The following is a 20,548-nucleotide window of genomic DNA, read 5'->3' as shown; positions in this document are numbered from 1 at the left end:
TAAGCGTTTAGCTGCCTTCGGTACGCAGCCAGACATTTCTCTTTGGTTCTAATTGTTTGTGCTGCACATGTATTCACACTTTGAACGTGCAATGTTTTAAACCGAGGGGGGTTAGTCCAACTGTAAGATGAATGAATGCCAAAAAAAAAGGGGGGGGGGGAGGACAACAACAACCCAACGTCATTATCATTGTGAGACAAAAACCCCCAACATGTGTACGAACCGCCGCGAGCACGCAATACATCATCCTGAGCCGCCGGCTCCCGCGTCGGAAGCGTCCACCACGGGAGAATACGTTAACCTTTTCCAGCGGTTTCCCATCCTGACGATGATCCCCGATATTGGCACGCTATCGACCTCGCTTGAAAGTGAGAGGCCACGGCGTGACATTTCCCCTTCGCACACCGGCTGAGGCAACATCTGAGTAAAGGGTCGGTATTAAAACCAGGCAAACCTCATTTATTTGAAAGGCAAATTCCTTTTTGTCTTCAGAAAGCTGAGCCTACAGAACTACACGCAGACGCACCGTGGAAATATATAGACCTTGGCTGGGGTTTTTTTTTTTTTGAAGAGTACTATTACACTGAAGGGGGTTGATGACGCGCGGCCGGGCGGCACAGTGGATGTAGGTGTAGCGATATGATGCCTCTCCATCACTCTTTGTGTGCGACTCACCGTTCAGGCAGAACTCGTAGTGCGCGCAGAGCTCGTCTTCAAAGAGGCAACCTGAAGGTGAGACAGGAGACAAAAAAAGAATTTTAAACAACAATGTTCAGCGTTGGCACCCAGTGGATGTCGCTCCTCTGATCAGACCTTGAAACCATTTGAATGGCACACAATGAGATTTTTTTTCAAGCATTTCTGCTCTAGACGAATAACAAAGAACTAATGGCTGATCATTCACACGGAGTATATAATGGCTTAGCTTCTGTCCTTTGACAATGGACACAGAGTCACCACATGGTGTTCGCGCCGCCGGCTAGAGATGGGAAAAGCTCAGAGATCAGTGTGTGACACAAGACAAGCGACACGCAACACGTACGGACTACAATGGGACAAGGACGAAAAGGCACAGAGGAATCCTCCAAACTTCTCCGCTGTCACTGAGAAAGCACAGCTTTGTCGAACATTAACTCGGGCCGAGCGGCTCTACCGGCTAATGGCAAAGCCATCAATCATCAATTAGCGTGACTTCTCCTGTCCTGTCCCTGACACTAATACCCCGACTCCATGGGCAATGTTTCCATATATATGAATGTTGCATGAATATTAATGAACTCTAATGCACGAACTAGAGCTGGGTGTTCCAGACTAATAAATGAACAGATGGCAGGAGCATTATGGGTAGCTGTTCTCTCTGTGTTCACATTTCGTATTTTCTGGGGAGGGTTGACGTAGGAGTGATCTGTTGTGTCAAGTCGCACAGGTGATCCTGCACATTCATGTGTCTCTGTAAGAAATAAATATGAATACAATAGGTGCGAAGAAAAAAAAGGGGGGCGGGGGGGTGAAAGTCACTGGATTGAATAAATTCTCCGCTATGAATAATTTTGTCCTGTGGGCGGAATAAAGTAACACATTCAGGGTTAGGCAAAAGACTCAGGTGACTATTCAGCCAAAGAATGAGTCACTCTGAATGTAGCAACAACAAGGGAGTGTAAAAGGAGTGTAGGCAACACAGACAGCATAATCATCAAGGTCAAGCGTCAGACCTCGTACTCTCTCCAGCCTTTTATCCTTGTTATTCCTCCTCCCTCAGCTCTTCAGCGCGAGTGACGCAGTTGGACGCATCGCCTTGGCCCGCCGGCCTCGCCGCTCAGCAACGAGCAGCTCATGACCATGAATAAAGAACAGGACGAGTGGGAGGAGAGGCCTCTGTCAGAAGCCTTTCATAATGAGAAGAGATTGGCGCAAGTCTCCTAATCAATCGCCAGGGAAAGAATGGAAATTCTGCGCAGGTGGAAATGAGACGGGAACTTTTTTCTTTTCTCTGCGTCACTTGTTAGAAAGTTTGTTCATGTTCGCGGATCGATGCATTAGGTTCATTATTACGCTTTCCCTCCTGGGCAAGGAGGAAATAGATTGCACATCAAATGAAACCACTCTGTTTAAGACGACGAGGGTGCGTTTCGTCTAATTATACCATTTGGAGATAATCTGAAAGAAACACAGGATGACCAGTATTGAGGAGAAACAACCTATGGCAAAAGAAAGAAATAGAAAAAAAAAGAGCGCCAAATGGCTTTTCCAGAAGATAACGACTATTTCTCATTGTAAACCATGTGAATTACTCACTGCAGATGCCTGCCGACGAACATGTAGCTTTTTTGCATTAGACAACAAATGTTGCTGCTGTTATAATCCAAGCTGTTCAATATTTTGCCAACAATTGACTGATAGCCGGAACCTTCAGGTAGCACATTCATACAGTCCAATTAAAGAGCTTTAACATTGGATAAATGTTCAAAGTTCAAAATACCAACTGAGCATATGTCTTAAAGCCTACTTTTTAATAGACGGAATACCGGGAAATGACGCTTAAACAACCAAAAACAGTATCATAATATCGTAATCATACTTTAACAGAAATTAAAAGCACCCACACTGACCACGCAGTCAGAGCCGAATTTAATAGCACACGGCACATACAATTTAATTTTATGTCAAACAATTAAAATGACAAAATGACACAATTAATAGAGCTGATAAGGCACAAAAACACTTACTGTGTTGGATAGCCGCTAAATTTCGACTCACTAGCCGGCTAGCTAGCCAGGTTGGCTAACGGGTTCGAAGCTGTTTTCCTAACCAACGCCTTCGTTGGTTTTCAAATACAGTTTGTTATTGTTGTTTTGTTTCTTGTTTTCGTATTCTGCCGTCCCGTTCTGCTCGACTAAGATGTCTCCGTGTTCTGACAATCAGCAGTAATTGATTTTCAGGTTGCGCGAGGACACCTCATAGATATATAAAGATTGGCCACAAGATGTCGCCATTGGGCGTTCAGCCGCACCACTGTACGGTCAATAAAAACCAATACAGTATATTAATAAATACTTTATTAACTTTATTTTACTGAATCAACAACTTTTGGCAAAATATATGACAATTACAATGGTAAATAGTTTATGTAGAGTCTCGGTGGCCACTCTGAAGGTCACTGAAGGTCATTGTGCACTGCTAATTAAATTGAGCAGCTGCATCCATTCAGCACCAATTCCCCCCCCCCCAAAAAAAAAACAAAAACATATAATTTTAGATTTGAGACGCCCAATCCCATCAGCCAAAGCATCTCGCCACTCTGCAATTAGTGTCACTTCATTCAACTTTACATCCCTGTCGCTTTCCCCGCTTAATTCACCGGGTTCTGTGCAGGGCCTTGTCAGCTCTCAATATTAATTACGACCTTCCATTTAATGAAGCATCCAGCCAAGCAGAGTTAGACAGACACTGTGTCATTGCGTGCACGTGTGTGAATGCGTGCACGCGGGATAAGGCAAGGCTGCGGTGTTGATAACGCTGCATCCTCTTTCCTTCCTGCAGCAGCAGGCCATGGGGATGATTAAAATGGCAGCTTTTAATTAAAATGCAATCATAGTGGATGCTGTTGATCAACTCGGGGGGGGGGGGGGGGGAGGATTCAGTTAAATCAATAAGGCAAAGGAAGAACGCTACTGTGCATCAATCAATCATTCAGAGGGCAAGCAGGTCTGCTGCATGCAATGGACGTGTGTGGTATTACTGAATTATTAAGACTGAAACACTCTGCTCTTATACTATAAATTGCATGAGCTGAAGAGGAAAACACTTTTAGAAAGGCGTGCAGAAATGAGCTTAATTAAGTGTTGTCCAGAGCGATCTAAAGTCCTTTTCCCCTGGTGCTCAACCTGCCCGCCTCATTACAGCTAACTGCTTTTAAGGGCAGGAAGTGCTTTGTTCGACTAAGTAGGCGAGGATTAACGCGCACAAAAGGGAAGTCACCTTCAGGTAACACAGCGCGTCAGGCACAAAACGAGTGCGTCCCCACGAAATCAGGGAGGCGTGCTTGGTATTTCAAATCATATTGCTTCCCTCATATAATCTTTATAGGCCCGACGTGTTTGTTGAGCGACTTTCCGTACGGCGGAGGGTGCTTGAATCAGGCTCAGACGCTCCGAGATTGGCTGACCTTCGCCTGGTACATTAAATTTGTCCCCGGCGAGGCCCAGAACCCAAGGCTGAACAAGAGCTCAGACGTCTTGAGCGTTTACCGTCACCTCACAGGTGGTTTGGCCCACGCCGGGGATGCCATCTGGCTGATGTCTGACGATACCAAGGAGGATTCTGGGAGTCTGGAGCCCGCCACAGCAAAAAGACATATTTCACCCACCCACCCCCTTCCCTCCAGGTCCACTGGCTCATCTCATCTGTTGTAATTACGCCACCAAGGACGGCGCCTGATTCATCCGTGTTGAAACAGACACCCGGTCTGTTAGCCAGGAAAGCCATTTTGGAAACGACGGCAGTGAGAGTGCATCCTGGGGGGGTCTAACAGGGAGAGCAGAGAAGAACATCACCTGCAAGCAAATTAGCATCAGCTTGACATCACCTCTGCAGATCTAAACAGCTTCTGTCATCAGAAGCTCGTCCCTGCTATAATTAAAGATGGCTCCGAGCTGCTCGCTTCACCGCAGGGTTGTTGCCGTTTTGTTTTTTTTCTCAGGATTTTTTTGGGAGGGGCTGGTGCTGCACGTCAAAGACATTTTGCCACGCTAGGCGCTTCCTCAACGCTCTCATTTGTTTTCCTCAAGCTCTACCAAACATGACGAGGACACCATTATGTAAGTAAAGCTCTGCGGGTGTATCCTATGGAAAAGCAGAAACAGGAAGGTGCCTCAGTGACTTCATGCTCTCTTGATAATGCTTGGTGTTTCCGAGGGGTTCATTTAGATTCTGATTAAACTAGAAACTGATTGATTGATTTGAAGAAAACGACAACGACAGAGTGAAACAACCCGACAACCAGCACCCTCAGACTCCCCTGGAGAATTTGTCTCCCCGCGTTCCCAGCTGGCAGGTGACTCTTTCCGACCACTCACTCCAGCTCCAGGCAACGTCAGGCAGCAGCAGACAGCCGCCATGAATTAAAGATGGCAGGCGTCACACTGTGGCAACACCAGGGACCCAGAAATAGGCCGGGCGTGACCTTTCCCGTGACCTGCGATGAATGATTCAGACGTTGATTTTCTCTTCGCCACTTTGGAGGTGTGATTGGTTGCACCCCGAGTGCGGCACTGGAGCGCGTCGAGCAGCCGGACGTCCTCAAAATCTCATAAGCCAACACAACCTGAACCACCCGGGGGGCAAAATCTCCCCTCTTCCAGACGAGGTAAAACATTTAACTCTGAGAGGAGCCAATTGAACCTTATTTGAAGTGCAGGTTGTCACAGTGTTGAGTTTTGGAGGGCGGACGTGCAAATTAAAGTGCTAGAGGACAATATTCCCAATGGCCACCGGTAATATTTTTCTGCCTGTGCATCGTATTTGTGTTTCAAAAAACATATGCATAGACAATCAAAAGTAAACTCGGGTGAAAATTTGAAGTGCTGGGATGGAATGTTGAGGTGAGGTCTCATTTGTATGAGCAGTTGCCAGATAAATTATTTTTTTTTTGCTATCTTGATTGTGTTTACCTCTCAAGGATAAGTCCTCTATTCAAGCTCCATCACCACAAACCTGACAATTTGTAGAAACTTTATCGAGAGCACTTACAATTGCTGGCTGCCGAGCTTCTCAATCAGTTATGTGTGGGCAGCAAACAGGTCGGCTTCGACTCTTGGAAAATAGTCAACGGAACAAAAACTTTCAAAATTGAGCTGTGAGATGATATAAACTTCTGTCGACTGACGTTGGAACCTCAAGTGAACCCTTTTCATTATGACATGCAGGTGATCGGTTGTTTGCAGGAAAACATTTGTCGGTGCAGCACTCGGAAGCAGCTTCTGTGTCATTAAAAGAAGGCTTGTGTTTGTGTTGGAGGCACTCACAACACAGACAAGGTGGACTGTGAGGGATCGAATGAGAAAATGTCCGTCACGCACTTCCCCTTCACCTTCGAGAGCCGGAGGGGGCGACAAACAGCAAAGTCGAATAACTATATCACATGCTCACAGCTGAAAGTCTCGGGGAAAGTGAGAAGGCCTCCCGTCGAGATGTGATTTAACTGAAGATTACATTGTAAAAGCATGGCAGGCCCCGCAACATGTAATAAAACCTTCCTTTCCTCACACGGCAATCTTCCTCCTTGACCCAGAATCTCTGCGTTTGACCTTGAACCGGGCCCGCAGGAGGAGATGGATTGCCTCGCCACGTCTGCTTGACACACATCCGACTTTCTTCCCCCTCGTGAGCCGCTGACATTTTGCCGGGAGAGACGCGCGGCGAGGAGGGAAGTGAGCGCCAGCCGCTCCAACTCGCCCTGTCTCAATAACCGCTCAGAAGCCGGCCCACTCCTCCGAGCATCTGTTGAGTCACAAAGAAAACACCGCACCTCGTCTGTTCTGGCAGCCGTCGTGGCAGTGTTCCCAAGACGGGAACACACACAGCCTGCTCTGTTGTCGCTCTGCCTCCTCAAGCTCGCCACTCAAGCTTTAAAAAAAAAAAAAAATGGCTCAAAATTCAAAAGGAACTGCCGAAATTATTGCGAAATGTGAAACACAGCGGCACATCGCAAATGCAATTTCGCCGAGCTCCCAAATGCAAGGCTGCAGCAGCTGTACTGTCACTCGGTTCTATCCAGTCTTTTACAACACACGAATACTAATCGGATTCAACAGGCAGACAATAAATTGCATTCAACGGCAGCTTATGGTCGGGATCGTCATGTTGAACTGTGCTCATTGAGCTGCAGCTGTTTGGATTTTTAATTTGGCAGGAGAGGAAATTCAGAATTTGCAGATATCACTCTTTGCTGATTGAGCCATCATTTGCATCAGATGCGCATGAAACGGCAAGAATGGCTTGCAGATATCCAAAAGTCACACAACACAGTTTGACATTTCAAAACTTTTAGCTGCATCTAGATGAGATTTTACATCCAAAATGTCAGGAAAAGTTTCAGGTAGGTTCTGTTTCTGTAAAAAAAAAAAAAAAGAGCGCCGCTTCTTTCCAAAAAAAAAAAAAAAAGCATTAAAATGCAAATTCAGACAATGATAGAGAGCCACATTTTGGAGCAGCACTACCCCGGCACAGCCAGTAGCACTAAGACTCGTCAGAATATGCAGATAACAATGATTTCTCCTCTTGAGACGTCGCTGTAATTGTCTCTTGCATACGTGACTTTACTCGGCGCTCTATTACTTGTTATTGTTTCCAGAACAGGCTGCCTCCCCTGGGACACGCGATGACTATCCCGGGATCCTGGGAAATATACAGCAACACAAACCGCAAAGCATGTACCCACACTGGCGGGATAAGACATCCAACCTGGCTTACACAGCCCCGAGTCACGTTCATTAACTGAGACGCCTTAAAGAAAAAAAAAAAAAGGAAAAAAAACAAACCCTTGGATCACATTTCAATCCCCTTGATATGATTTATTGCCACCGTAAAGATATTTGATATCAGCACTCGGTCCTGATACCTACGGGATGACAGAGGCCCGTGGCGAAATAGATAGAGCTCAGCAGCCAATGAATCAAATCTAACTTGTCTGAGTATATCAGGCGACAGCTGCTTCAGTCCTGCCGTAATGAAAGGACCTGGTGGTCCGTGTCCCCAGTCAAGATAACAGCGCCCATCCAATGTTTCCATTCATCAATGGTGATGTAAAACCCCTAATATGGGTGACGGGTACGCTTGTTTTGATGATCGCCTAACCAATAGGTTAAACGATTTAAGATTTTTGGTGGGAGCTGGATCCCCATTCAATGTCCTATTTCATCTCACCAGAATAACGTGACCTTGCAGCTCCAGATGGGGCCCCGTATTTGCAGAATGTATGGCTTTCAGACGCTGATCGCAATGTGGAAGGCCAATGCATGTGTTTTTACCGACAGGACTGTCTTTGACTGTTCCCCAATCAGAACCCGTTCTCTTTAAAACAGGGGACGAAAACAAAGCCAGTCCTCTCGACCGTGCACTCATCCCTCTTTGCCTCTTCTATCAGTACTAAGGCAGCCTCCCTGCTAACAATCATTTCTAACAAGCGCTTTTGTGTTTGTCCAACACCTTTAACTAGGAGGGAGGGAAAAAAAAAAAAAAACCCACAAGCACTCGCACACAATTTGGCCAATACTGCAGTGTGCCGTGGAATAACCGCTCATTTAGAAGCACTTCGCACAAGGCCAGCGAGCCCGACGCTTCGGCGGGGATAAACACAGAACAGCTCGGCATGTAAACACCTGCCCATGACCTCTGTCGCTCAGCAGTGGCCCTGAGATTATAGTTGTCAGGGGAACAGACAGACAGACAGACAGACAGACAGATAGATGTCGAATCAGGCAAAAGGCAGTGATCAGGGGGCGGCAAGACGAAGCTGCCTAACCTAATTGGCAACAATAACAATGCATAAGAGCAACTATAACATTCTGTGCAGAGGTAATCGGGTGTGTCTTTGAGGGCTTTGCAAGGAGAAAACACCATCCTGTTCTAAATATAACTAAAAGAATATGACGTCTGTATGAATCATCACAGAGCAGAGCACCAGCCAGGCACCTACATATATGTTTACCTATATTAATTAGTTATATATATGATGCAAGTAATGAGACAATGACTCACACATGGGAGCAGCAATTTAAGATTAACGATGTTGCGTCCCAGCCAAAGAAGTGCACAGGAACCGTGAGGAGGACGTCTCAAACATGCCACACTTTGGACCTGCGCCACGTTTTTTTTTTCTGTCTTTGTTTGTCTGTTCTTTGGAATTACACAGAGGGCTGCAAGTGCAAATCAAGGATAATGACAATAAAAGGCAGCCAAGTCTGAAAGTGAAACCACCAGCGTCTTAAAACTCCCTCTCCCGACGGCTAATGTGATCAAATATTTGAGTGGATCTTAAAGTGCACAGTCTTCACGGAGATGCAGGCCTGAAGCCCTTCTCAGGTCTCGCTCTCCCTACTCCTGCTGCCTCTGCCGTGGCGGTTGGAACGAGGATCGAGCGCGAGGCGGACGGTTTTCATTCACTCCCGCAAGCGATTTTTGTGTTTTATTGATTTCTACTGAGTATGTGGAGAAAGTTTTATCTCGCCAAAAGAGTGTAACCTCGCGGCTGGAGGCTGGCTTTGCCTTGACGGCACCCCCGACCTTCAGTGTGTGTGTTGAAAATGTTCTCATCCAATGGGAGCCCAGCGTGTTCATGGATATTCAAGTGGCCTTTTTTTTTTTTTTTTTAGCCTGTGTGCTATTTGCCAGGATGCAGGCCTGAAGTTGGAATGAAATCCAGTGACAATAATAAAGCCAGCCAAGTCATGATGAATAAAATACATTTTCTATATACAATTAATTATTCAAGATGATTTTAAAACTGCACACTCTGTGCCAGTATGTGATGATTTTTTTATTTTTTATTTCCTGAATGGAGTTTGTTCAACATCAAGTAGGCTGCAGGGAGGAAAAAAAAAATCCCAAATTGCCACCAAATGCAGCACAATCTCCATCCATCAGGCCTGTTGGATTATGTAACTTCTCTTGGTTGGATCTTCAGACCACTCCCACAGATGCACAAGTTAAGAATACATTAATACATAAATAAATCAAAATTAAATAAATATTGGAATAATAATATTCATAAGAGTAAGAAAAATAATAATAAGAAGAATAGGAAGAAGAAGAATAGCAAGGACACTGTCTGAAGACAAGCTGCACACACACACACACACACACATTATATAACTTTTGCGGCGTGTGCGCGCACGTCTTTGAAGATGGATCTAGAAGAGGAAGAAGAAGAAGAGGAGGAAGAGCAGAGGACAGCCTCGTGGCGTTGAGAGCGTATGGAGAAGCGGAAGAGAGATGATGGAGGATGCGAACAGATACAGTGGGGTGTGTGAGGTGTGATAGGTGTGTGTGTGTGTGTGTGTGTGTGTGTGTGTGTGTGTGTGTGTGTGTGTGTGTGTGTGTGTGTGTGTGTGTGTGTTGCTTACCGAATTTTCTGTCAGCGCCGGAAGGTGAGCAGCAGAGGCAGGCGGCCAGAGCGGCGACGAGGACGCGACTCCAGGGCGAATCCATGGCGCTCCTGCCGGATGAAAACAAGCGCAGCCACCGATCAATCCATCGCTACAACTGCATGTTTCGGACGCGGTGTGCAGACGCACGGGGAGGCGAGACGAGCAATAAAAAGAAAAAGAAAAAGAAAGAAAATAAATACGAGAGGTGTGTACACAGAGAGACAAAACCACAACAGAGGCGTCGTTGGGGCGCCGCAAAGAGCGAGCAGTCAGTTGCAGCCCCTCCTTAGGTTCTGACGTCAGACACACATGGTGAGGAGAGACGGTCGGTGTGCTGCTGCTGCTGCTGCTGGTGCTGGTGGTGGTGATGATGGTGATGGTGATGATGCTCGCAGCATGCAACAGCGCCTTGGAGGGATGGAGGGGTGTGGGTGCATGCATGGATGGATGGATAGATGGCGGGAGGGATGAGGGAAACGACTGGCTGGCTGAGCGATCACCGCCCGGAAGCCACAAAAGAGAAGGTGAAGTTTTGGAAATGACGGATAGAGCTTATTAAGACGGCTGAGTGGAAATGCAGCTGGAGATTTAAGATGGATGGGCGGAAAACACAACACAAATCAAACATACAGCCACAGAATGCACAATATAGAATAGGATGACAGTGTATTGACACCCAGAGCAAAGGTGGAACCAAAGAAAGACGAATAAAGCTGCAGAAATAAACATCATAGTGTCACACTGAGAGCAGTCTTCTTTGGCCATTGGTTCTGCGCCCAGGGTCTCGGGAACCTATTCCAGGTGTGTTCAGGTCAAGTGGATGGGGTTGCACCCTAGACAAGTCACCACTAACACCCATCAATATTCATATTCACTGGAAAGATCATACCAACGCTGTAATAGTCGTATTATTTTCTTGCACTCAGGTTTCTTTGAAAATGTTTCATTCAGAGTTTTGATCCGAGAGCAATATATTGCCCAGAATATCATGTTGCCATCTGAGTACTGCAAACTAAACTGTAGCAGCTACATGTATTGTCGGAAGGCTCAGTTATTACATTTAAAATGCATCAAACAATACAGCATTCCCTCCCAATCTGCATATTTTCTAAAGATGCAGGCTTTGTTACGTTTGAGTCCTGACGTTTCGAGGCGGAACAGTATGCAAATACTTAAGAAATATTTTTTTTCCTCTTTGTGAATAAAGACGAAGTATGATTTATTGCCTGTCTGCGGAGGGTTATTACTCAGCAAAGTGCATTAGAGGCGAAGAACGTCGTGGAAGAACTCAACAACACAGTTAGGTTGAATGCCATTTGTTTTATTATAGCAACATAAGTTACTGAGACACATCAATATGCATGTTGTACAAAATAATATACAAAAAACCCTGCTGAGGCGTCTCAGCCGAGAAGAAATCACTGATTTGGCAGAGGCCTGAGATACTAACAGACCTCAGGCTGTGGACGTCGCAAACTCAGAATCTCATTCAAGGTTTTCTCTGATGATGCGTACATAACCCTGTGGGAGACAAAATAATAATCATTCCAAAAAAAGTCATTCGGCTTTTTCTCCCATTTTTAGATTTAGACTGCCATCAAAAATAGCACTGTTCCATCCACTTGCCTCTGGACGTCGGTGCCGTCGACGGACGTGACTGCGTGGCCGTTTAGATGCCGCTGGAGGGATATGGCTGCTTCCTTCAGGGCTGCTTCACAATGGCCCGCTGCAAGGTGAAAGACGGTGAAGCAAACAGTTCTGTGTCTTCACAGAGCCTCAGAAAATGATAATTAAAAAAAAACAACAACATGCTTTTAATTTGGAAAAACTCACTGTGTTTGACAACCGCCAGCACGTGAAGGACAGCGACCACTTCGGTCAGACTGCTGTTGGCTTCGGAGTCCAAAGATGAGCTGACCTCGTCCAAAAATGCCCTGGAGGACAAGGAAATAAAACATTCCAACATTTGCTTTTGCAAAAGCAGCATTTGGGCAAGAAGCTGCAGCCTAAATAATCAGAATTCTGGAAAACTGCTAAAGTTTTAAGATAAGAATTCAAGAATTGTGTGAGGCTGCTGGGACCTGGAAACTGAAATAGCATTTATAAGGCGAGAAAAGAAGGGATGCAGTTTTACCTGGTAACAGAAGGAGATTTCAGCATGACTGACAGAAGGACGCTGGATAAAGGAGGCATGTCGTCCGCCGACTCTGGCATGATCACCTCTTCAGGGTGGGTCATCTTTACAAAGTGAGAACAGAGCAGCTGTCAGTCTGGTGCCGGGCAGCGTGCGATCCAAAGGCATTAAAGGTGGTTAGCTGGACAAACCTTCTGCAGCAAGTGTCTCTTCTCCACGATGATGATGGCTAACAGAGTGGAGAAGACCCCGACCAGAGGGGCCGTCTTCCAAATGTGAGCCACCTCCAGGAAGTCTTCAAGACCAGGCACCGCGGACTGGCACAGCTAAATGAGGAGGGCGAGATGGAAGCATCAGGAATGAAAACAAGGGTTAGGAACAGACACACACTTTAATTGTTTCCAACATAATCCCATGTGTGTTCACACGTAGCAGTGCGACTGCTTGACTGCTCGTGTTCATTCATCCATCCATCCATCCAGCCATCTTATTCCCGGGTGTCCACTATACGCACCTTTTTTCCCTCCTCCGGTTCCTTCTTGAGGCGCAGGGCCATGACCTCGATGACCTTCTGGAAGATGTTGGCCACCACGCCCAGGGCCACAGCGGCCGGGGCCTCATCGGCATCCTGCCAGCTTCCTTCAGGCACGTAGCTACTGACCACCTCATTCAGGATGGACAGGACCACTGGGATGCACAGGTGGCCGGCCTCTGAAAGCACCAAGGTTGCTTACTTGCGTGCACGCGCGACGCACGGTTAGCCTTTGAACGCGATCAGAAGCACCCACCTGACGGGAGGGTGAGCGAGCACAGATGGAGGATGTGGCGCATGAGCTCCTCGTCGCCCACACCCACCAGGAGGACGTCGCGACACACCGTCAGGAAAGTCTGTCGGGATAGGAAGGGAAACGCAATTTGACAAACTTGCCACAAATGAATAGACGCACCGTTCAGAACGAAACAGAGGCAAACCGAGTCAGAAGCGAACTTCGCTGGCCTCCCGCCACCGTTCTCATCAACAAGACGCACGCAGCGTCATCCACCACCTCCGCCCTCCCCCCGATCCCACAATATCTGATAGAGCAGCACCGACTAATGGAACCAATCAAGACAATCGGCACATTTGATCAGCAGGAGGAGGTATGAGGAGACTGAGGCAATATCTTCTGTCTGTGTCGGGGGGGTGGTTGTCTTCAATAACTCAGCACCCAGCAGATCGGAGAGTCTCCAGAAAACTTTCAATTCTGCATAATGACACAACTGAGCAGGTCATCATAGAAAATTGAAAACAGAAATGAGTCATATTGTGGTGTGTGTGTGTGTGTGTGTGTGTGTGTGTGTGTGTGTGTGTGTGTGTGGTGGTGGTGGTGGTGCGGGGCAGGGGCATTTATGATTCCCCCCCCCCCCTCTAGCCAAGAAATAAATTCTTAATTTCAAACAGAGGATCTCAATATTCCACTTTCACCATTAAGAGGCAGCAGGAGCTGTCAAGTGACACATCAGACATCACAGCCTGGAAATAAATAACAGAACAACTTTCCACATTACGTTCGACTGCTTTTCAACAATAAGTCTGTCTGCTTTCGGGGTTTCGTCACCGGCAAAATCTAACCTTGGTTATGTGTGCAGCCAGCGCTGTGGTCTCCTCCTCCATCGCCTCACCGTCGTGGCCACTTTGAGCGAGAAAGGGCAACACCCTCTCAGCCACCCACGCCGCCACGCGCTCCAGCGACGCCAGGTATTCTCGACTCCCCGACGACTGAAAAGCAAAAGCAAATGGTGGAGAGAAAAAAAACAACAAAAAAACGTGAACATTGAAGGATGAAGGGTGAGGGGTGAGTTTGGTTAACGCGCAGCGAAAACTCACGTCCTTGTGTTGCAGGTGCACGCTCAGCCGCCCGTGAAAGGTGAACACTCCGAGCGCCGTCTCCACGTTGGGGCAGTGAGGGTCCTTGGTGCTGGAGTCAAGGTGGATGGACAACACCGACTGTCGGGACACGGGGAGCGCACAATGTCTGCCTCGTTAACAAGCAAAGCAGATGCAAGCTCACGCATCCTGGTTTAATCAATTACAACTTAATTGGAATCTGCGCATATTGGCAGTCGGTGAACCGCATGTTTAATTGTCGTTAAGAATTTCTAATCGCTGCAGTTTTGTGAAATTGAGGTCAAATGCTCAGAAAGAGAAACTGAATGTTTTTTAATTGCCTGTTGTAAATAGTTTTGTCCACTAGATGGAGGGGTAGAGCATAAGGAGGCCATACCATAAGCGAGGCGCAAGCACTTTGATGGAAACCTTCGGTAGCTGTGTTTCATGACGGTTTTTGACAAAGTACAATTGCAATTTGCAGGCGTTTCCACTGAAAAGTGTGAAGCAGCTCGTGTTTCATGCAGCCGTCAAAACTGTATAGTCACGTGACCACCAGGTCAGTCAGTCAGTCAGTCTCACCATCCATCTTTCCAGAGCTGTGTGCAGCTGCGTCAGCTGCCTCTCGTCCACATCCAGGACCTTCTCCCGCTCCGAGGGGCAACTGAAGAGGTGCTCAAGGTAGGCCAGCGCCAGGCCAGGTTTGGCCTCCACCGTCTCCTGAGACGGCACCTTCTGTCTGGACCTCGCCTTCTTCTGGAGTTCAAAGAAGTGTCTTAGAAACCAAGTATGTGTGTTGAATTAAATCAGAGTGACATTTTAGCAAGACACACCCGACTGACTGGCTTGTCGGGCAGAGCCTCGGTGAGCCAGTCGGTGAGCAGCTCCAGGATGCTGCCGGCTTGTCCCCAGCTGCACAGGCAGTCCAGCAGCTGCTCGTACTCCTTGGGTGCCGCCATCGGGTCCATGCGTCTCAGTTTGGACAAAACACCGCAGCTGGGAACATTGACACACGGAGAAGGTGAGGAGTGTGTGTGTGTGTGTGCACGGTCTGTTAGACAAGATGGGGTCAGCTGAGAAAAAAATAAAAGCCGGGCTGAGACGTTGGAGTCACCTAAAGGTTGGAACGGCAGCCGGGGGCATGAGGGAGGCCAGTTCCACCAGGGCAACGGTGCACCGTTTATCCTGAAACACACAAAAAGAGAGAAACTTCATAAGAATAACAATACATTTTATTTATATAGCGCTTTTCAGAAGACTCAGACACTTATCAAAATAATAAAATCAGTACATACAAAATCACAAGTAAATCAAAAGGCAGCAGCTACAGGTAGCTCAACAACAGTGACGAGGACGCGCAACTGGTCGACGTACCATGAAGAACTCGAAATATGTGGGCATGACGTTCCCGAACTTCTCAAATATGTACTTCTGGGCCTCTTTGTTCTTCTGGAGAGAACTTGTGACGGTTTTCCACAGGACGACCACGATCTCCAGCAGGCCGGACATCACCGCTACGTCTTTGCCCAGCGGAGGCTCAGCCTGCTTTGGTGGTTTTAATGAGCAAACCAACAACATTCTCACTTGGATTATAACTACACCAAGGAAAAGGATTTGGACGTGAGAAAACACAAACTGGTTTCCATCTCACCTCGCTGTTCTCCTTTTCGCCCTTGTCCGCGTCGGGCAGCTCGAGGTCTATCTCAATGCATCGGTTGACGAGGCCGTGAATCGCCAACATCATCTTGACTGGAAGAGAAGGACGAGAACAGTGACAGCCTCGACATGCGGACTCTGCGTGCTGCCTGCACCCGACGTGGTTGCTTACCGATGTTGGTGGGGTCCAAGTGGAGGTGGACGTACAGGTAGAACTTCCTGGCAGCCATGGGGTTCATCTGGATGAGGGTGACGCAGCGGCGGGACCACTCCGCCTCCGACTCATTGAGGGGGAAGAAGGACTTCAAGAGCAGGTTGGTGATGCGCTTGCAGATGCACTGGGTGTCGATGGCCAGGCGGGCCAGCAGGTGCTCGATCGTGCACACGTCCCAAAACTGGCAGGGGAAGGACACACAGTTGCTTCGGATCAGTTCCTGCGATGGTGTGCAGTTGGATATTTTGTTCTAACTGAAAAAAGTGATTTTAATTGTGAAAACCTTGGAATTGTGAATAAATTCAAATATCTTGACCACATAAGAGATGATTAAGTGATGGTGATGACACCCAGCGTCAGTGCTGCAAACTCTATGCACAAGCCAACCGGCTTGCACGAAAATTTATTAAGTGATGATGATGTCAAGGTTCAAAGTACTTCCATCTAATATTGACCAACACGCGACCTACCTTGGCGGCTCGCACTTCCTTCATCTTGATCAGCAGGTCCAGGAATGCCGCGCGCACCATCTCGGATTTGTCGTGCAGACCGTTTTTGAGGGTGACCACGATTTCTTCCAGCGCCGGGTGGCTGAGGGGGTTGTTCAGGACAATTGCCAAACACTGGGAAAAACAGCCGACAAGTAAATCATTCCGAAATGTTCCAATTCTGTCTGCAGACGCCATCGTGGCCACACACTCAGGTAAAACTCCTCTAATCACGCGATATCCGACAATGTGCTTTAAAATCGTCGCTTTCACACAGCTGCAAGAGACCACACATTAAAACTTCAACAGAAATCTCCCTCCAGTCATATTTTTTTTTCTCTTCCTGTGGCCCTAATCCTCTTTCATAGGTATCCAGTTCTTATAATACATCCATGGAAGAGACTCAAACCTCCCTGAAGCAGGGAGAAAAAGAGCGCCCTGTACCTTGAAGACCGAGCAGCGGACTTCTTCGGAGCTGGTGTCGTTTGCCAGTTCCTTGGCCAGCTTCTTCAGGAAGTCCACGATGACGACGGGCGGCAGGAGCTCCCAGCATTTCGTCAGGATCTTGCAGACGCCCAACGTGGCGATGCAGCGCACGGTGGGGTCAGGGTCGTCGAGGAGGGTCTGAGGAGGAGGAGGGAAAGCGGTGTTTGTTGGGTAAACATGTGAAAAGTTGCTCAAATTGCAGGGCATGCACAAGTGTCTTTTATACAGATAACGAGTTCAAACAGGTGCTAAATACTTATTTTCTGCACAACATACAAATAAATTCTTCACAAATCATACAATGTGATGTCCTGGATATTTGTTTTTTATACATTCCGTCTTACAGTTGAATTGTACCTATGATGAACATGACAGACCTCTCATCTTTTCATCGGTTGCTGCCAAATATTTTTTTTTGCCCCACTGCACATCATATATGCATGTTCACATGTGTATAGATTTTATTTATGTTTATTTAACCTTTACTTACCCAGCCAACCAATTAAGAACATATTCCTTCAGAATTTATAATTAATTAATAATTTACAAGAGTTTTTCTTTAGATTTTTGTTTTTTACCATGGCCATGTCCAGCTGCTTCTGAATGGCGGCCTCCACAGCCTGGGGGCTGTGAGCCGGGTCGTGGAGGGGGAAGGCCTCGGTGAGAAGGTGAGCTGCGTTTGCACGCACCTCAAAGTTTGGAACCTGAAAAAAAAACAAAAGAGAGACTTCAGCGGACAGGAAACGCCAACGCGTGTGCAACACGTGCGACTGTCCATCCGCCTTCTTACACTCAGAGATTTCCAGAGAATGGGCTTGTAGAGGTCGTTGAGCATTTTTTCCACAGGGTCGCAGCCTTTTTTCGAGTGGAAGTAGTACAAAATCTGCAGAGGAAATTTTTTTTTAGGATGGAACAGACAGCAAGGTGTGCAGGTCACAAAAGCAGAAGATTTGAAGCCTACCATTCGGACTTTGCTGATGACTGGAGACGATCTGTGCAGGAGGATTGCGTTCTTCATATAATCCTGAATGCACACACTCTCAATCTTCTCCTTAAACTCCCCAGTGGCCTTCTTCCAGGCTCGGTAGTAAATCTCAATGAGGTGTTTGATCATGGGCCTGAACACAAGGGCTTAGCGTTAAAACAACAAAAGCAAAATAAAAAGGCTCTCTTGGAGCATCGAGGGCCTCACTTGCTGAGATAATGCAGTTGGTTTTTGATGGTGGCGTGAATGGCCCAGATGAAGTCAACGTTCCAGCTGAACAGGAAAACCAGGAAGCGCTTTCCCTGGGAAAACAAATAGACATCATCACATAGCGTGCAGCCAAAAAAGAAACCGGAGAGGGTCAGGAGTGAGAATCGCTCCACTCACATTGTCGTTCTGAAAGAAACTGGGTTGGACGAAGCCTTCCTCCAACAAGTTGATCATCCCCTTGGTTTCCTCCGCTGCGTAGTCCACACTCAGAAGCACATCGTGAAGATTCCACACTCGCTGGATCTCGGCAGCCTGACAGCAAAAGGTAAATTCATGAACTGCGAAAAAAACAACAACCAATTTGACGCGGAACTGAAGCACCGACCATCTTTTTCAAACTGACGCTCTTCTTCAGGGCAACTAAGAGGGCAGTGAGAGCGAACTTTTCTTTCTCTTTCAGGTCCTTCTTCCACCAGGCCTCGAACAGCGTGAGGATTTGGAGCTGCAGGGGCGACTCGGAGATCGGCAGGGCCACCAGAACATCTGGGAACCGGTGGAAAACATCAAACATTAACAAGATATCGTCTCAAACGAACCGCGTTATTGTGACACGTCTTCCACCGACTCAAAGATGTGTCCATTGAGGGTCCACTGACCATGCAGCATGTGAGCAATCTGCAGAAGAGCGCTGTAGGAGTGACCGTCTTGCAGGGCCTCGAGGGAGGTCGCAGCGACGAGCGCCACACCATGCACAACAGCCATGACATGCTTCTAAAAGAAAACAAAGACACGACGAACAAGGCGATGTGACAAAATCTAAGACAAAAAAAAGCAAACCAAAATGCATCCATTCTAAACTCACAGGGTCTGCAGCAGTCTTCACGTCCATGCCCTCCTCTCCACTGTCCTCCCAGTGCTCAGGAGGCAACTCCTGCAGGATGTCCTCCAGAAGTGCAGCCAGTTTCCCCCACAGAGTCTGGACCTGCCCTCTGGACATCTCCTGCATCACCTCCGCCACGTCGAAGGGCTCCGCTTTGTCCTTCTGCTCAGGAGGGCAAACACAATTTGACTGAGACGGAGCAGACAGGACACTGTTCACAAACACTCATTGCAAAGCCTTTATTGAGCTAGTCAGACCCTCTTGCTCATTGTGACTGTGAGGGATTTTTAATGGCCACTGTGGGGCAGTAGATGCAATATATTTATTAAGTAAGTAAAGAAATAAGTAAGGAAGAGTTTAGTTTATATAACACCCCTGCCAGCACAAATGCACACAGTGCTTCACAAAAATATTGTATTTCTCAGTACATCCTCAGCAAATCAAATCAGTTTCAGTTTCAGTTTCATTTTAAAAACAGTATTGTTCACACAACAATGAATAAACCGCAGGATGGATGACTTCGATGCAAGAATTCGATAAATAAAGTTGAAGAGAACAAGTGATCCTGATTCATCGCCTACTCTACGCAAGATACGCAGCCAGCACGCAGTTGTTGTGAATGGGTTGCGCAATGATGGCATTGCCTGCAGCGGATTATGGTTTTAAACGCAAACTCTATGGAAAAGAACGTGAGTTTGCATCAGAAATAAAGTTATGTTCAAGACATCTCAGAAATACGGGACAAACCAGTGTCCTACACCACTAGGGGTTCATTTTTGCTGTCACTCGACAGTGAGCTGCTGCAGGTCGCTACTCACATGAAGCCGGATGAAGCGAAGAAACTCCTCGGCGTTCTCCTTGCTGGCCGCATCCACGAACTCCTCTCGCTTTGACATGTTGACCTGTCCGTGGGAAATGACAGATAAGACAGCACACAGACTCGATGTCGCGAGCCCGGGCTAACTACCGTGAAGGCTACACCCACACAGGTACACAACACAACAAATACGGCAGCCCAACTGCGATCAGAGTTTTAAAACGGCTGTTGTACCGCTGTGCTAAACTGCCTCTGGTAGCCTTCTGGTTTCTAAACATGCGACAACCGAAAACTTTTGCTACATACCTTCAGATCTACGCGGGGCAATCCGACATGAAAAACACGACGGCCATTCAACGTAAACACTCGACCCGCGCAAATTTTGAGCGGAGGGCGACGGTTAATGTCCGGTTAGTGCGGCATGACGTCAGACGTCGTGGAGCCGACGCGCTGACGTCGCCGTCGTGTGTCGTAGCAACATCTTGCCACTTGGCGGCGACAAATCACCGTGCAATGTCTCGGTCGCAAGAGCTGCGCACGTTCCGCCAATAGGAGAGCTTGTGTATTATTTTATTTATTTATTCATTTATTTATTTATTTTTTACAATATATGCCAAATGGCAATGAATGCAGTGTTGATATTTGCAGTGGCGGGATTATTGATTG

The 20,548-nt window shown here is 47.2% G+C and overlaps 2 protein-coding genes across 11 annotated transcripts in view; both read right to left on the bottom strand.

Annotated features, from left to right (window-relative positions):
- Positions 1-10,254, bottom strand: part of ptprn2 (protein tyrosine phosphatase receptor type N2) — a 115,907-nt gene extending 105,653 nt beyond the window's left edge. For all 5 annotated transcript variants that reach the window (XM_076047469.1, XM_076047466.1, XM_076047465.1 and 2 more), the window contains exons 1-2: positions 10,122-10,254; positions 676-726 (exon numbers count right to left, since the gene is read on the bottom strand). In XM_076047469.1, the coding sequence (XP_075903584.1) occupies positions 676-726; positions 10,122-10,206 (136 nt within the window). In that variant the 5' untranslated portion in view covers positions 10,207-10,254. The remainder of the gene's footprint in view (positions 1-675; positions 727-10,121) is intronic.
- Positions 10,255-11,450: 1,196 nt separating this feature from the next.
- Positions 11,451-20,274, bottom strand: ncapg2 (non-SMC condensin II complex, subunit G2). 6 transcript variants are annotated; one of them, XM_076047605.1, is made up of 27 exons: positions 20,189-20,274; positions 19,884-19,967; positions 19,048-19,227; positions 18,842-18,956; positions 18,571-18,728; positions 18,363-18,497; positions 18,183-18,277; positions 17,952-18,108; positions 17,781-17,873; positions 17,569-17,694; positions 16,949-17,128; positions 16,487-16,639; positions 15,975-16,197; positions 15,798-15,895; positions 15,521-15,691; positions 15,261-15,331; positions 14,980-15,142; positions 14,729-14,899; positions 14,147-14,266; positions 13,892-14,038; positions 13,068-13,167; positions 12,794-12,990; positions 12,471-12,605; positions 12,280-12,383; positions 11,979-12,079; positions 11,772-11,871; positions 11,451-11,666 (listed from the first exon to the last, which is right to left on the bottom strand). In XM_076047605.1, the coding sequence occupies exons 2-27, from the start codon at positions 19,959-19,961 to the stop codon at positions 11,591-11,593; spliced, it is 3,447 nt and encodes a 1,148-aa protein (XP_075903720.1). In that variant the 5' UTR covers positions 19,962-19,967; positions 20,189-20,274; the 3' UTR covers positions 11,451-11,590. The 6 variants fall into 6 exon arrangements, with proteins under 6 accessions (XP_075903720.1, XP_075903723.1, XP_075903724.1 ...); XM_076047608.1 differs by having other exon boundaries at positions 14,729-14,902; positions 14,989-15,142; XM_076047609.1 differs by having other exon boundaries at positions 14,989-15,142.
- Positions 20,275-20,548: the final 274 nt, after the last annotated feature.

This window comes from Nelusetta ayraudi, unplaced genomic scaffold (assembly GCF_046127955.1).
Source record: "Nelusetta ayraudi isolate G7.1 ecotype Tasmania unplaced genomic scaffold, CSIRO-AGI_Nayr_v1 ptg000094l, whole genome shotgun sequence".
NCBI lineage: Eukaryota > Metazoa > Chordata > Actinopteri > Tetraodontiformes > Monacanthidae > Nelusetta > Nelusetta ayraudi.
Note: the sequence above shows the minus strand (reverse complement) of the source record. Positions and strands in the feature narration are given on the sequence as shown.

Excerpts from the sequence above, each read along its gene's own strand:
- ncapg2 (XM_076047611.1), bottom strand. The coding sequence starts at position 19,961 with ATGTCAAAGCGAGAGGAGTTCGTGGATGCGGCCAGCAAGGAGAACGCC. Across the intron at positions 17,129-17,568 it reads AGCAGCTGGACATGGCCATG|ACCCTCCTCGACGACCCTGA; the intron begins GTAAAAAACAAA and ends CCTCCTCCTCAG. Across the intron at positions 13,168-13,891 it reads TGGCTGCACACATAACCAAG|ACTTTCCTGACGGTGTGTCG; the intron begins GTTAGATTTTGC and ends CTATCCCGACAG.